At 47.0% G+C, this 10,551-nt stretch overlaps 5 protein-coding genes across 6 annotated transcripts; 2 read left to right on the plus strand and 3 right to left on the minus strand.

Moving 5' to 3' along the window:
• The first annotated feature begins 219 nt into the window (after nucleotides 1-219).
• LOC118504422 lies at nucleotides 220-4,937 on the plus strand. 2 transcript variants are annotated; one of them, XM_036038859.1, is made up of 3 exons: nucleotides 220-1,587; nucleotides 1,651-1,944; nucleotides 2,252-4,937. In XM_036038859.1, the coding sequence occupies exons 1-3, from the start codon at nucleotides 861-863 to the stop codon at nucleotides 2,698-2,700; spliced, it is 1,470 nt and encodes a 489-aa protein (XP_035894752.1). In that variant the 5' UTR covers nucleotides 220-860; the 3' UTR covers nucleotides 2,701-4,937. The 2 variants fall into 2 exon arrangements, with proteins under 2 accessions (XP_035894752.1, XP_035894751.1); XM_036038858.1 differs by having other exon boundaries at nucleotides 220-1,944.
• Nucleotides 3,183-5,626, minus strand: LOC118504424 (tRNA-specific adenosine deaminase 2). Its single transcript, XM_036038861.1, has one exon. The coding sequence runs from the start codon at nucleotides 5,594-5,596 to the stop codon at nucleotides 5,093-5,095; it is 504 nt and encodes a 167-aa protein (XP_035894754.1). The 5' UTR covers nucleotides 5,597-5,626; the 3' UTR covers nucleotides 3,183-5,092.
• On the minus strand, nucleotides 3,183-6,917 carry LOC118504423 (single-strand selective monofunctional uracil DNA glycosylase). The gene is made up of 3 exons (XM_036038860.1): nucleotides 6,400-6,917; nucleotides 6,042-6,305; nucleotides 3,183-5,981 (listed from the first exon to the last, which is right to left on the minus strand). Exons 1-3 carry the CDS (start codon nucleotides 6,814-6,816, stop codon nucleotides 5,688-5,690), a joined length of 975 nt encoding a protein of 324 aa, XP_035894753.1. The 5' UTR covers nucleotides 6,817-6,917; the 3' UTR covers nucleotides 3,183-5,687.
• A 383-nt stretch (nucleotides 6,918-7,300) lies between these two features.
• LOC118504427 (tetratricopeptide repeat protein 30 homolog) lies at nucleotides 7,301-9,828 on the plus strand. Its single transcript, XM_036038866.1, has 3 exons — nucleotides 7,301-7,522; nucleotides 7,589-8,303; nucleotides 8,370-9,828. Exons 1-3 carry the CDS (start codon nucleotides 7,463-7,465, stop codon nucleotides 9,557-9,559), a joined length of 1,965 nt encoding a protein of 654 aa, XP_035894759.1. The 5' UTR covers nucleotides 7,301-7,462; the 3' UTR covers nucleotides 9,560-9,828.
• On the minus strand, nucleotides 9,669-10,391 carry LOC118504430 (cysteine proteinase inhibitor-like). Its single transcript, XM_036038869.1, has 2 exons — nucleotides 10,232-10,391; nucleotides 9,669-10,167 (listed from the first exon to the last, which is right to left on the minus strand). Exon 2 carries the CDS (start codon nucleotides 10,159-10,161, stop codon nucleotides 9,865-9,867), a length of 297 nt encoding a protein of 98 aa, XP_035894762.1. The 5' UTR covers nucleotides 10,162-10,167; nucleotides 10,232-10,391; the 3' UTR covers nucleotides 9,669-9,864.
• Between the last annotated feature and the right edge of the window lie 160 nt (nucleotides 10,392-10,551).

A 10,551-nucleotide genomic window follows, 5' to 3' on the forward strand; every position in this document is an offset into this window, starting at 1 on the left:
TTAGAAAAAAGCAGCTTCAAGCAAAATGGCTCATCACAGACGGTCCCGTGATGACGGTTGCCGTACCCTACCGTGACGTCATAGCATTACCACGAACCAAGCACTCTTGCGAGAGCGAGGCAATGGATGGCAAGAGCGAGAGCAAAGAATCGTACGTACCGCACCCGGCATGAGTGTCGACCAGGCAAAGGAAAACAGCAAATCGAGCGAGCGATGGACACCGAACGAATGCCGAAGCATTACGCTGCCAGACTTCAACGAGTGAGCACGGACGTACGGCCCATAGCAAACGCACAAATCACCGATCCGCGAAGGAATCGTATATTCTTGGTTAAAGTTTTTTGTGCCCTTGCACCGAAAGTGCGTAGTGAAGACATCAGTGGTGTAGCCTGAGTGAGGGAAGGTGTGAATTTAAGGCATCAAGTCCACAATTTGTTGACTTGTTCGCGCGAGTGATTGTGAAAGCTTACGGAAAATTAAAAAAAACCTGCAGACATTCAGAACAGAATATTTGAATTGAAATTTTACTACTTTTGAAGCGTTGCTACTGTTGCACGCTACAACCCTGTCGCGCGAGGAACAGAGCGACAAGTAAATTGAAGCGGCGCAAGCGAGACGGAGCTAGCCGCGTATGCTGTGAGCGTGTGCGAAAGTGGGCAGCAGTGTGCATACATGCGCAACCGAGACGGCACGCTTCAGAATATGGCGACGGTGGAAAAAATGTATCCAGTGTTTAGTGCAAAGTTGAATGTTTCTTCTAGTGAACGGTTTTAGTGAAAAAAGTGTTTGAGTTGAGTTGCAAAAGCGAACATTAGTGTGTCGAGCGATCATTTGTGTGTAAAATTTGAATTGAATCAAGCATGGAACAGGTAGAAAGCATGTCTTTTTCCCGGCAGTGCGACGAAATCGACCTACTCTCCAGTCCGGCCGCGATGTTGACTGGAGGCAGCGAACCAAACGCGAACCACTCGTCGAACGCAGCAACCGACGCTGCAGTTCGCGCGATTGCCACCGTGAACGATGGGGGCGCTAGTGTTGCCGAAGATGGACGACCGTTGGATGGTCGTGGTTTGGTTTCGCGCCAGGATTCAAACGTATCACCACCGGTAGCAGCAACGACGACAATTGCAACCGAAAAAAATCATGCCAACAACGGCAATGACGTACAGGACCGACCCTGTGCTGGTAATAATCAAAGCAACAACGGTACGGTATCGGCTGCCATAAGCAACCGTATTGCGGAAGGTCGGTGTCGGCGTAAAAACCGTCGTCGCAAGTCAAACCGTGGAAAATCGAGTTCGAACCGACCGTACAGCAAGACCAACTGGAAGTTTCAGTATCCGGCCGGGCAAGGCGGTGGTGGTAACCGCCAGGGGCAGGGAGGAGGTGCTGCTGCTGAATCCAGCAGTGCCGGCGGGGGAATGCATGGTGGAAAAATGAATCACAACAAGCGGCGCCATCTGTACGCGGTGGCGGCTTCCCGCCGGATAACACCGTTCCTGAAATCCGATCAGCCACCGTTAGTGCCATACAACACCAACCGCTTCCTGATGGAGGATCACATGCCGCAAGTGCTCACCCCGTCAGGTAGAACGCGCGATTCTAGTTTTTCGATAGATTCAGAAGAAAATTATTTTTACTCACTCCCAGAGGATGAAGAGGATTTCCTTACCAAGGAGTTCTCCAGCGTGTACGAGCGGGAACGGTTCGATCGGCTGGAAGGCCTGAGCCATCCCGATCTCGTCCAAGAGTACATGAAGCTGGCGGCGGACTACGAGCAGCTGCTTCGCAGCACCAAGATGAACGGTGCTGGTGGTGGCGGTGGTGGTGGTCGTGGCGGTGGAGGCGATAGTGAAGGTGGCGAACGTGGTGACGATGATGGCAGTGCCTCTCGGAACAGACTGTTGGAAGAGCGTGTGAAGGTGCTGGAGCGCGAAAATTTAGGTGAGTATTTAAAGCACTTGTAACGTTTGAATCTTGCACTTGCCAGATACGGTGGATGATGATGCTTAGATACAACCTGCATGCGTAATTACGCTTGTAAAAAATATATTTAAATGATCTAAGAAGACCAGAAAAAAATTATTAATAATCATGTACCGAAACTACCACGATTTCTATTACTACTCCTCATTCAACAGTTTTAAACTCATGGAATGATTTCAGAAATTATTTTATTCATTTTTTATAAAAACTTTACTTTTATTATTTTAATCTTATTTGTTTTACATTTTGTTTAACTATCCCTCAGATCTTCGCCGTCAGGTAGAGCACGCTACGCGAATGGGATTCCTCTTGTCTGCTAGATCATCGCCTCGGTACGGAGCCTCGGCCGCCGCCCTCGTTGGAACGGATCGCATGGATGTGACTGATCAGCCTCAACGTGCCCAATTGGACGCTAGCACCTCCGAGGATAGCGAGTCCGATAGCTCGAGCTCCAGCAGCAGTAGCAGTAGTTCGAGCAGTAGCAGCAGTAGCAGCATGAGCGACGATGACGACGACGGAGATGAGCCAATGATGAACGGGGATGTTGTGCAGCCGACATTCATGAACGGTGGAAGTCCGCATGCCAACGGCGGTGCACACGACAGCGAACACGAGCATCAGTTGGATGGCGACGAGGACGAGCAGCTGCTGCTGCTGAACGGTGCTGCCGATGAGCTTTCACCATCTCCGAGGCCATCGCTCGCGGTGGAGTAAAGAATTCCGCCTTAGTTTTAGCAAGCGGAAGCCAAAGGCTGCGTGATTGCGACATTGCTTAGGTTCTAGTGGTTCGCTGGGATGTATGAACCAAATGTTAGTTTTAGGCTTGCTGTTTTTAAGCTCCTCCCTGGTCAAAACGTTGCCCCCTTTCGGAAAGTTTATAACGAAAAACACGCCCGCTATTCATCATGTTCTCAATATTTGAGATTGATGTATGCATGCAGAGCACGAGGATGGCCAAATTGGTCATTGGCGCAATCGTAAGCAGATAGGAATGCGGTACGGGGATGCAAAGAAAGTGTATGATTATGATTTTAAAGCGTTTTGTTTTCACTTCATAAGCCATTATTTTATCGGATTGTGTGATCGTGTACAATCATACAACAAAGGTGAAATAGGTAGCGCGCGCACTGCTGCGCATATGTGACACAAGAACACTTCTCCATCTATCGTACGCTACAGAAAATATCCTTTTTATGTTTTTTTTGTTTAACTAAAGCTAATACGCGGCGACGGCATCAGAATCAAACTAAAAGTGGGCATTATTATTAGATCGGGGCGGAATTGCGATCCAGATCGCATTCGTGGATGGAAGGAACGTAGGGGGGGGGGGGGGGGGGGAGGGGCATTCTTTCCCCCGAACGGTGGATTCAAACAAGTTAAAATGGAAAAATTTAAACAAAGTAAGAAAATTACAACAAAAAAAATGGAAAAATCTTTTTTATCGTAAAACCAGCAAAAAGTATGCAATTGATTGTGTGTGTGTGTGTTTATTCGGACTCTGGAAATCGATTGTTTTGTAATCGAAACACCCCAATAGGACAGAGGACAGAGCTGAAAAAAAAAACACGGCACACGGCACCACACGGGCGGGAGATATATTATACAAGTACTGTAAAACCATATATACGTAGCGGATAATTTACATTGTACAACTATAATAATATTAAAAAAAAACAAAAAACCAATGCGACACAATGCAAATGATATGTGATTTCTCTTTTTTCTCTAACCTAGCGGAAAAAGTAGCCAGTGGGCGGGCGAACTGTTAGTTTGATTATATTGTGAATCAAACAAACCAAATGGGAAAGCAAAATTTGAACGACAGAACCCGGTCAAACTATAAAGTGGTGTTACAGCTACACTTGTTGATTAATCAACCTAGTAGAAGCGAGTGCCAGTTTGCCGAGACGAGATGAGCAATGGGGTGATCAATGGGGTGAATGAGAATGGGTGATCAATGTGATTCGATAATAAAAACTAAGATTACGACGAACGGGTTAAAAACACGCCACAAATAATGATGAGATGTAGTATATGCTGTTATATATTACCACTCCAATGGGTATATGTGTGTGTGTGGAACAATCGCTTTTTCTTTTTGGAACGCAACGCATCCATTTGTATGATGCGGACGGCGGACTGCAACGATGCGCTTAGACGGAGAAGAGACTTTTGAACTTGTTACAAGGGTGACACTAGAATGGCTAACCGTGTAATGCGGACATCCGGGTATCCGGAGCATATTTGTGATGTGATGATGTCCACCATACTGTTATGGACGCGTGGGTCAACTCAACCACTGCTGCTGCAAGCATCGGCGGCGTAACGATTATAAGTATTTATCTGCCGAGTGAAACTAAACGAGCGGGATAATATATATGTAATGCGTTACTAATTATAAACGATTATACAATGCGAACAAGAGCGTTATTGACCGCTTTTGAGAGAAACGATTGAGGGAACAAGACGATCGACCGTGCATCCACCATCAAACCGAAAACGGTTCTAATATCCCAGCAGATGGAGGATTAAGTAGTTGGAAACTGACGCTTATCTATTCGAAGAGCTCCGAACTCGAAATGGATGTGTATATTTGTAAGCATGTAATAATGGTTAAGATGATTATTAAAATCACACACAGACACACACACACACACACTGCTAGTGATATAATAGTGACCCGACGATGTAAGGTGTAGAACTGCCCCGGCCGGCAGAGTGTACATTATCCTGCATTTTGCTATTGTGGCTTGTAAGACGACCGAACTGGTCAGCCAGTCAGTTCTTTTCCAACTCGCCCCGGAGTTAGTGTGTGTGTGTGTGTGGCGGGTCGGGTTGGCCAGTTAGGGAGAGAGTACCTAGTAGTTTGTTTTAGTGCAGTAAGTTTCTGTTGTTACTATGAACCGTTGGAGGGAGGAATAAAGTAAAAATGAACATTTGGAAGCATTTCATTCAATTTGAAAGTTTATTTCTTTATCTTCCATTGAATGCTTATAGTGTTATAGTTCTTCGTAACTAACGGAAAGATTACTTTTCTCACAATGGTAGTGTACAAAAACTTAAAACAAATAGTAACGCTTTGATTCAATTTCAGGGTTTTGTGTCTTCATTTCTTAGCCTGCCGTGGCTTTGGTGTCGGTGCGGATGGATTTTCTCCTTTGTAAAATTCTTTCAGCAACTCCATCGCTTCGGTATCTCGTACCCCACCACGAATGGGAATGTTGGAGCGAAGCAAACTGGCCACATCCAGCACGGTACATCCGCCGAAACGATCGTTCCGGCATCCGTAGATGATCTCCTTCACACCCAACTCGATCAGTGCTGCGGCACACATAATGCATGGTTCAACGGTCACGACCACAGTCACCGTGCTGAAGATTGCTTCCGGTGGGATAATATTGTTCTGGCGCGCATAATCGAGCGCTTGATCGATGCAGATAAATTCGACGTGGCGTGTGGCATTTTTCGTTTCATTTACGAGGTTACATCCGCGCGCAATAATTTCACCTTTGCTGTTATCACCACGCACAAACACACAGCCCACGGGGACCTCTTGGAGGTCGTTCGCGATGCGTGCCTGCTGCAGCGCATCTTCCATGAAGCGTTCCATTTAGCAAAACTAATAATCGTAACGATTTTTAATCTTAAGTGTAAAAAAAACGGAAAAATGCTGTGGAATATTTGTAAGGAAGAATGTAGTTTCAGATCTTGGTACCGGATGCTGTGTCCGGCGCACAGAGGTAGGGTAGAATTCCGTGTTCGGTAAGCCAAAGCTTAGCCTTCTCGGGCCAGTTTGTGTTATTCAAGCTGCGAGGGCTTGGATGGGGCATGCAGTACGTTACAATGGCCGGATCAAGTTTGTTCTGCTTTGAAAGCGTTTTTACGCGATCCTCTGTATAGCGCCCAACCGATACCACTATTTTCGGCTTAAGCAACGTCAGTGCCTTTGCTAGGAACTGTTCCGAAATCGATTGAATTTCTCCTTTAGACTTTCCCTGAAAGAAAAACGGAAATTAGCGATAGTGGTTACGCGTTTTAGAAAGGCACATGCTCACCTTCAGCTCACTGGGCGTAATATTGCGTCCGGTCTGATGGAAAAAAGCCAACGGGCAAAGATTGTACACGAAGCAGGAGCGGAAGAATCGGTCCGCCGTTCCACACAGTTCCTCGTACAATCCCCACCAACGTTTTCCACTCTGCTCCTCACGCGTACAGCTCAAGCCTTCGACCGGTCTGGCAGCTAGTTCCGGTGTCGGTTTCGCTACCGTTCCTCGCAATCCCATCCAATCCCGTACAGCCGGAACGTAACCGAATGGCACCTGAAACGAACCGACACCATTGTCAGACACTCTGGAACCAACCAAATTATCATGTATATGGTACAAATGGTAAGGGAAAAAATCGTATCATCACCCCCGTTTGGCACATGCCCCACGGTCCCGGGTTCATGCCGATAAACAGCACCGGCTTTGGGCCGTCGAGGAAGCGTTGCAGATACGCACAATGTAGTTCCGAGGCGTACTCGATAGGATCATAGCAAGCGGCAACATCGGACGGTAGAGCGACCTTACGCAGTGCTGCCGATAGCTCTCGTTCGATAAGGTAAACTTGCTGCCAGTAGGGAATCGGTTCCGGCGTCGGTGCAATTAGATCTCCGATTAATTTTCCCGGTTCGGATTCACTTTTACGCGGGTCGAGTACGGTATCGGTGGGATCAGTATTGGCAGCTATCTTTGCTTTGGGTACGTTTGCAAACTGGGAAAGTGAAAATTCAGCACTTGCACTTGTGCCGGCTAATTTTTCGTCTAGTTTTAACTTTTTGCGCAACATTATTACGCACTTTGGAGCACTTACTTAGACGGTGGATCTTTATGAAATGGCATCCACGGTGTGAGTTTGAATTGTTCCGTTTTCCAGGAAAGAAACATGCCGCGCCGATGGGGAGTTTTGACAGCTAGTTTGTTGGTGTGTGGAGAATGTAAACAAGCAGGGGTTTTGAGACGAATACTACATATAAATTTGTATATTTTCCTGAAAATTCTTAATTCTATGCTGAAAAAACATAAATCTATGAAGTATGATGATAAAATTGCTGGATTATGTGTTTTCTAGATTATACAGAAGTTATTAAACATCCACAGCAAGTTTGTAATTTTCATAGCTCATGCTGTAGTTTTAGCTAAAACCCCTGCAAGGCCTTTGCACATCAACTCATTTCAATTTGCAAGTTGGAAATAAATTTGAATGCGATTTAAATTTTTTATTTACATGCTTTTAATAAAAATTAATGGTTTAGTGGAACATAGTGCAATAAATCGCAATCTAGAACCAAACCGCACTTCTTGAGCTAAAGTTTACTTCGAGAAGTTCGTCGCTTGTTGCTATGGAAACGGCGGTACAGTTGATACAAACATGAAATAATTTTCAGAACAGTTTTTGCGCAGAACTTCAGCGGAAGCCCGGTAGTTTGTTCAGCATGTTTTCGCAAAATATGATTATTCGCGATGGAGAATATACGAAAATAATATACACAATGGTAAGTGAGAGTTGACTGTGCTAATTATTTGTTCGTCAGACTAATCCCTTGTCCCTGTTCTACTAGATCAAGGAGGAACGATTCCAGGATGCAATAAACACGCTCAATACTATTCCGGAATCTTCTACAACCCGTGCCGGGCTGTCCTTGCTGGGTCATTGCTACTATCAAATGCAGGACTTTATAGAGGCGGCCAATTGTTACGAACATCTTATAAATCTTGTCCCGGACGTGCAAGAGTACCGGCTGTACTACTCGCAATCCCTGTTCCAAGCGGGTCTATTCGATGAGGCACAGAAAATCATAGCAACCGGGTTAGATTCTCCCGAGTTGAAAGAGAAAGTATTGCAACTGCAGTCAGCAATTGCCTACGGTAATGAGGATTACACGGCGGCACAGTCCCTGCTATTGCAGCGCCAGGACGGCAATGGACAGGAGGCGAGCACTAAAAACGATGAAGGATGTCTACTATACCAGGCAAACATGTACGAGGACGCTCTGCAGCGGTACGTGTCTGCGCTGCAAGCGGGTGGCTTTAATCCGCACGTCGCTTACAATGCGGCCCTGTGCCACTATCGGCGAAAGGAAAACTCGCAAGCATTGAACTACATCGCCGAAATTGTGGAGCGTGGCATCCGAAATCATCCCGAGCTGGGTGTTGGAGCGCAGGCGGAAACCGAAGGCGGTGCCCGTAGCGTCGGAAATCCTCCAGCTCTGGCTGCTTCTGGTCTCGCCAAGGCCTTCAATCTAAAGGCAGCGATCGAGTACCAGGAAGGAAACGGTACGTATCAAACGACCACCGAAGGATGTTGGAGAGGCGCTAAATAACTCATTTTTATTTTCCCAGTTGAAGGTGCCCGTGAAGCTTTGACCGATCTACCACCACGCTCCGAACCGGAGCTTGATCCAGTAACGCTTCACAATATGGCGCTAACTGATCCGACTGGCGGTGGGGCCGGTCTACGCCGGCTAGCGTTCTTGCTCGAGCTTGGACCACCAACCTGTCCACAGGAAACGTTTGCAAATTTGCTGCTGCTTTGCTGCAAGCACGAAATGTACGACACGGCGGCCGATATCTTGGCCGAGCATACGCATCTTACCTACAAATACCTTTCGCCCTATCTGTACGATCTGCTGGATGCACTGATCACCGCCCAATCAACTCCAGAGGAAGCGGAGCAAAAGCTTGGCACACTAGCCAGCAGCATCGGCGGCAGATTGCGGGCCCTGGCGGCCAAGGTTCAGGAATGTCGTTCGGCAACGGATCAGAACGCGCTGCGGATGGCACTGCGCGAGTACGAGGGAGCACTCGAAAGCTATCTACCGGTGGCAATGGCGCGGGCCTGGATTCCTTGGCGCATGGATGATTTTCAGGGCGCTGAACGTGAATTTCGTGCCAGTGCAGAGTTCTGCTCCGAAACTCCCTCCTGGCGATTGCATGCCGCTCACGTACTGTTTATGCGTGGTGACCGGTACAAGGAGGCGGCCGCCTTCTATGAACCGATCGTGCGCCAGAACTACGACGACATCCTGTCAATCCCGGCGTCTGTGCTGGCGAATCTGTGCGTTGCGTACATCATGACGTCGCAGAACGAGGAAGCGGAAGAGCTGATGCGCAAGGTCGAACGGGCAGAGGAACGGAAGGGCAATGCAACCGGCCAGTGTTTGCATCTGTGCATCGTGAATCTCGTCATCGGTACGTTGTACTGTGCGAAGAACAATTACGAGTTTGGTCTCTCGAGAATTGCTCACGCATTGGACGGTGGTTCGGGAGCACGGCTGTGTGCCGATACCTGGATCCATGTCAAGCGGTGCGTTTTGGGACTGTTGACGGGGATGGCCAAGCAGACGATTGTGCTGCCCTCGATTGCGTTGCAGGAAACGCTTAACTTCTTGCGAGCATGCGAAGCGTACGGCATAACCATACCGTCCGTGCTGACTGGACCGTTGGAGGACTCCGGAGAACAGCCTCCGACCATCGGACTGGAAGCAAGGAAACTACTAGCGTTGCTGTTGCGACTGATGGAGTACAAGTGAGCCGGAGCGATCGTACGTTTCGTGATCTATTATATGACTTTGCTGAAAGGTTTCCAATTAGTTTGGGGTGTGGTTTGAATTATGTGCATTTGAAAAAGTTTACATCTACTTAACTACATCATATTTTTTATCTTTTATTTTCAGAAAAGTGAATTTGCTTTTAAAATGAGAAATGTAGAGATTCTATTCATATCCCTTTCCCAACCCTATCACCCAAAAATATAAAACACACAACAAATTGAACTTAGCTAATATAACAAGCAAATAACCTCCATAAAAAGCATAATTAACAGACACAATGGTTATTATTCCGTATGTGCTTGAAACGTAATGCGCACAGCCTCTTCCGGAGATTTTTCCTTCAGCCAGGGTCGTTCCCACACGGTTATCTTGTACTTTTGCCCAGATGCATCATCGTTGAACGAAATGTAGTACGTGTACGTCATGCCAGCAACGACCTGCTTCTCCACACGATGCAGCTTGTACGATTTTCCACCATGATCCGCCGTTGTGGCAAGCGCTTTTTCGATCCGCTCCGTGTGTTCTTGCTTGCCCAACTCCGGATCTTCCGATACGCCACCGCAGAGTGGTCCACTAGCCATTTTGTTCTGGAAACAGTAACGGTAAGTTAATGTTGCCTTTACGGTAAAACTGCTCAAGCGTTTGACTCACCGTGTTGCGACAGTCTACAGTGATTCACCGAATAGTTGAGATAATTGCCAGTTCTAGAGCATCAACACGAACAGCTCGCAGTAAGGGTATAACAAAGAATGGAATTACGCATTCGTTGCGCGCTGTACTCCCGCCCAGGACAGGAAAGCTATGAACGGATTGTAAACATAAACACAACCACTGCCTCATCGGCTGACAGCTGATTTTGTTGGTAGTTGTGAATGCCCGCACGTACGTTCGATCGCAATAACATCGAAAACATCGCGCATCAAATAATCGAAAACGGTTTGTTCTTTGTTACGGAAAGGATGAATAATGGT

Source organism: Anopheles stephensi, chromosome 2 (genome assembly GCF_013141755.1).
Source record: "Anopheles stephensi strain Indian chromosome 2, UCI_ANSTEP_V1.0, whole genome shotgun sequence".
Classification (NCBI taxonomy): domain Eukaryota; kingdom Metazoa; phylum Arthropoda; class Insecta; order Diptera; family Culicidae; genus Anopheles; species Anopheles stephensi.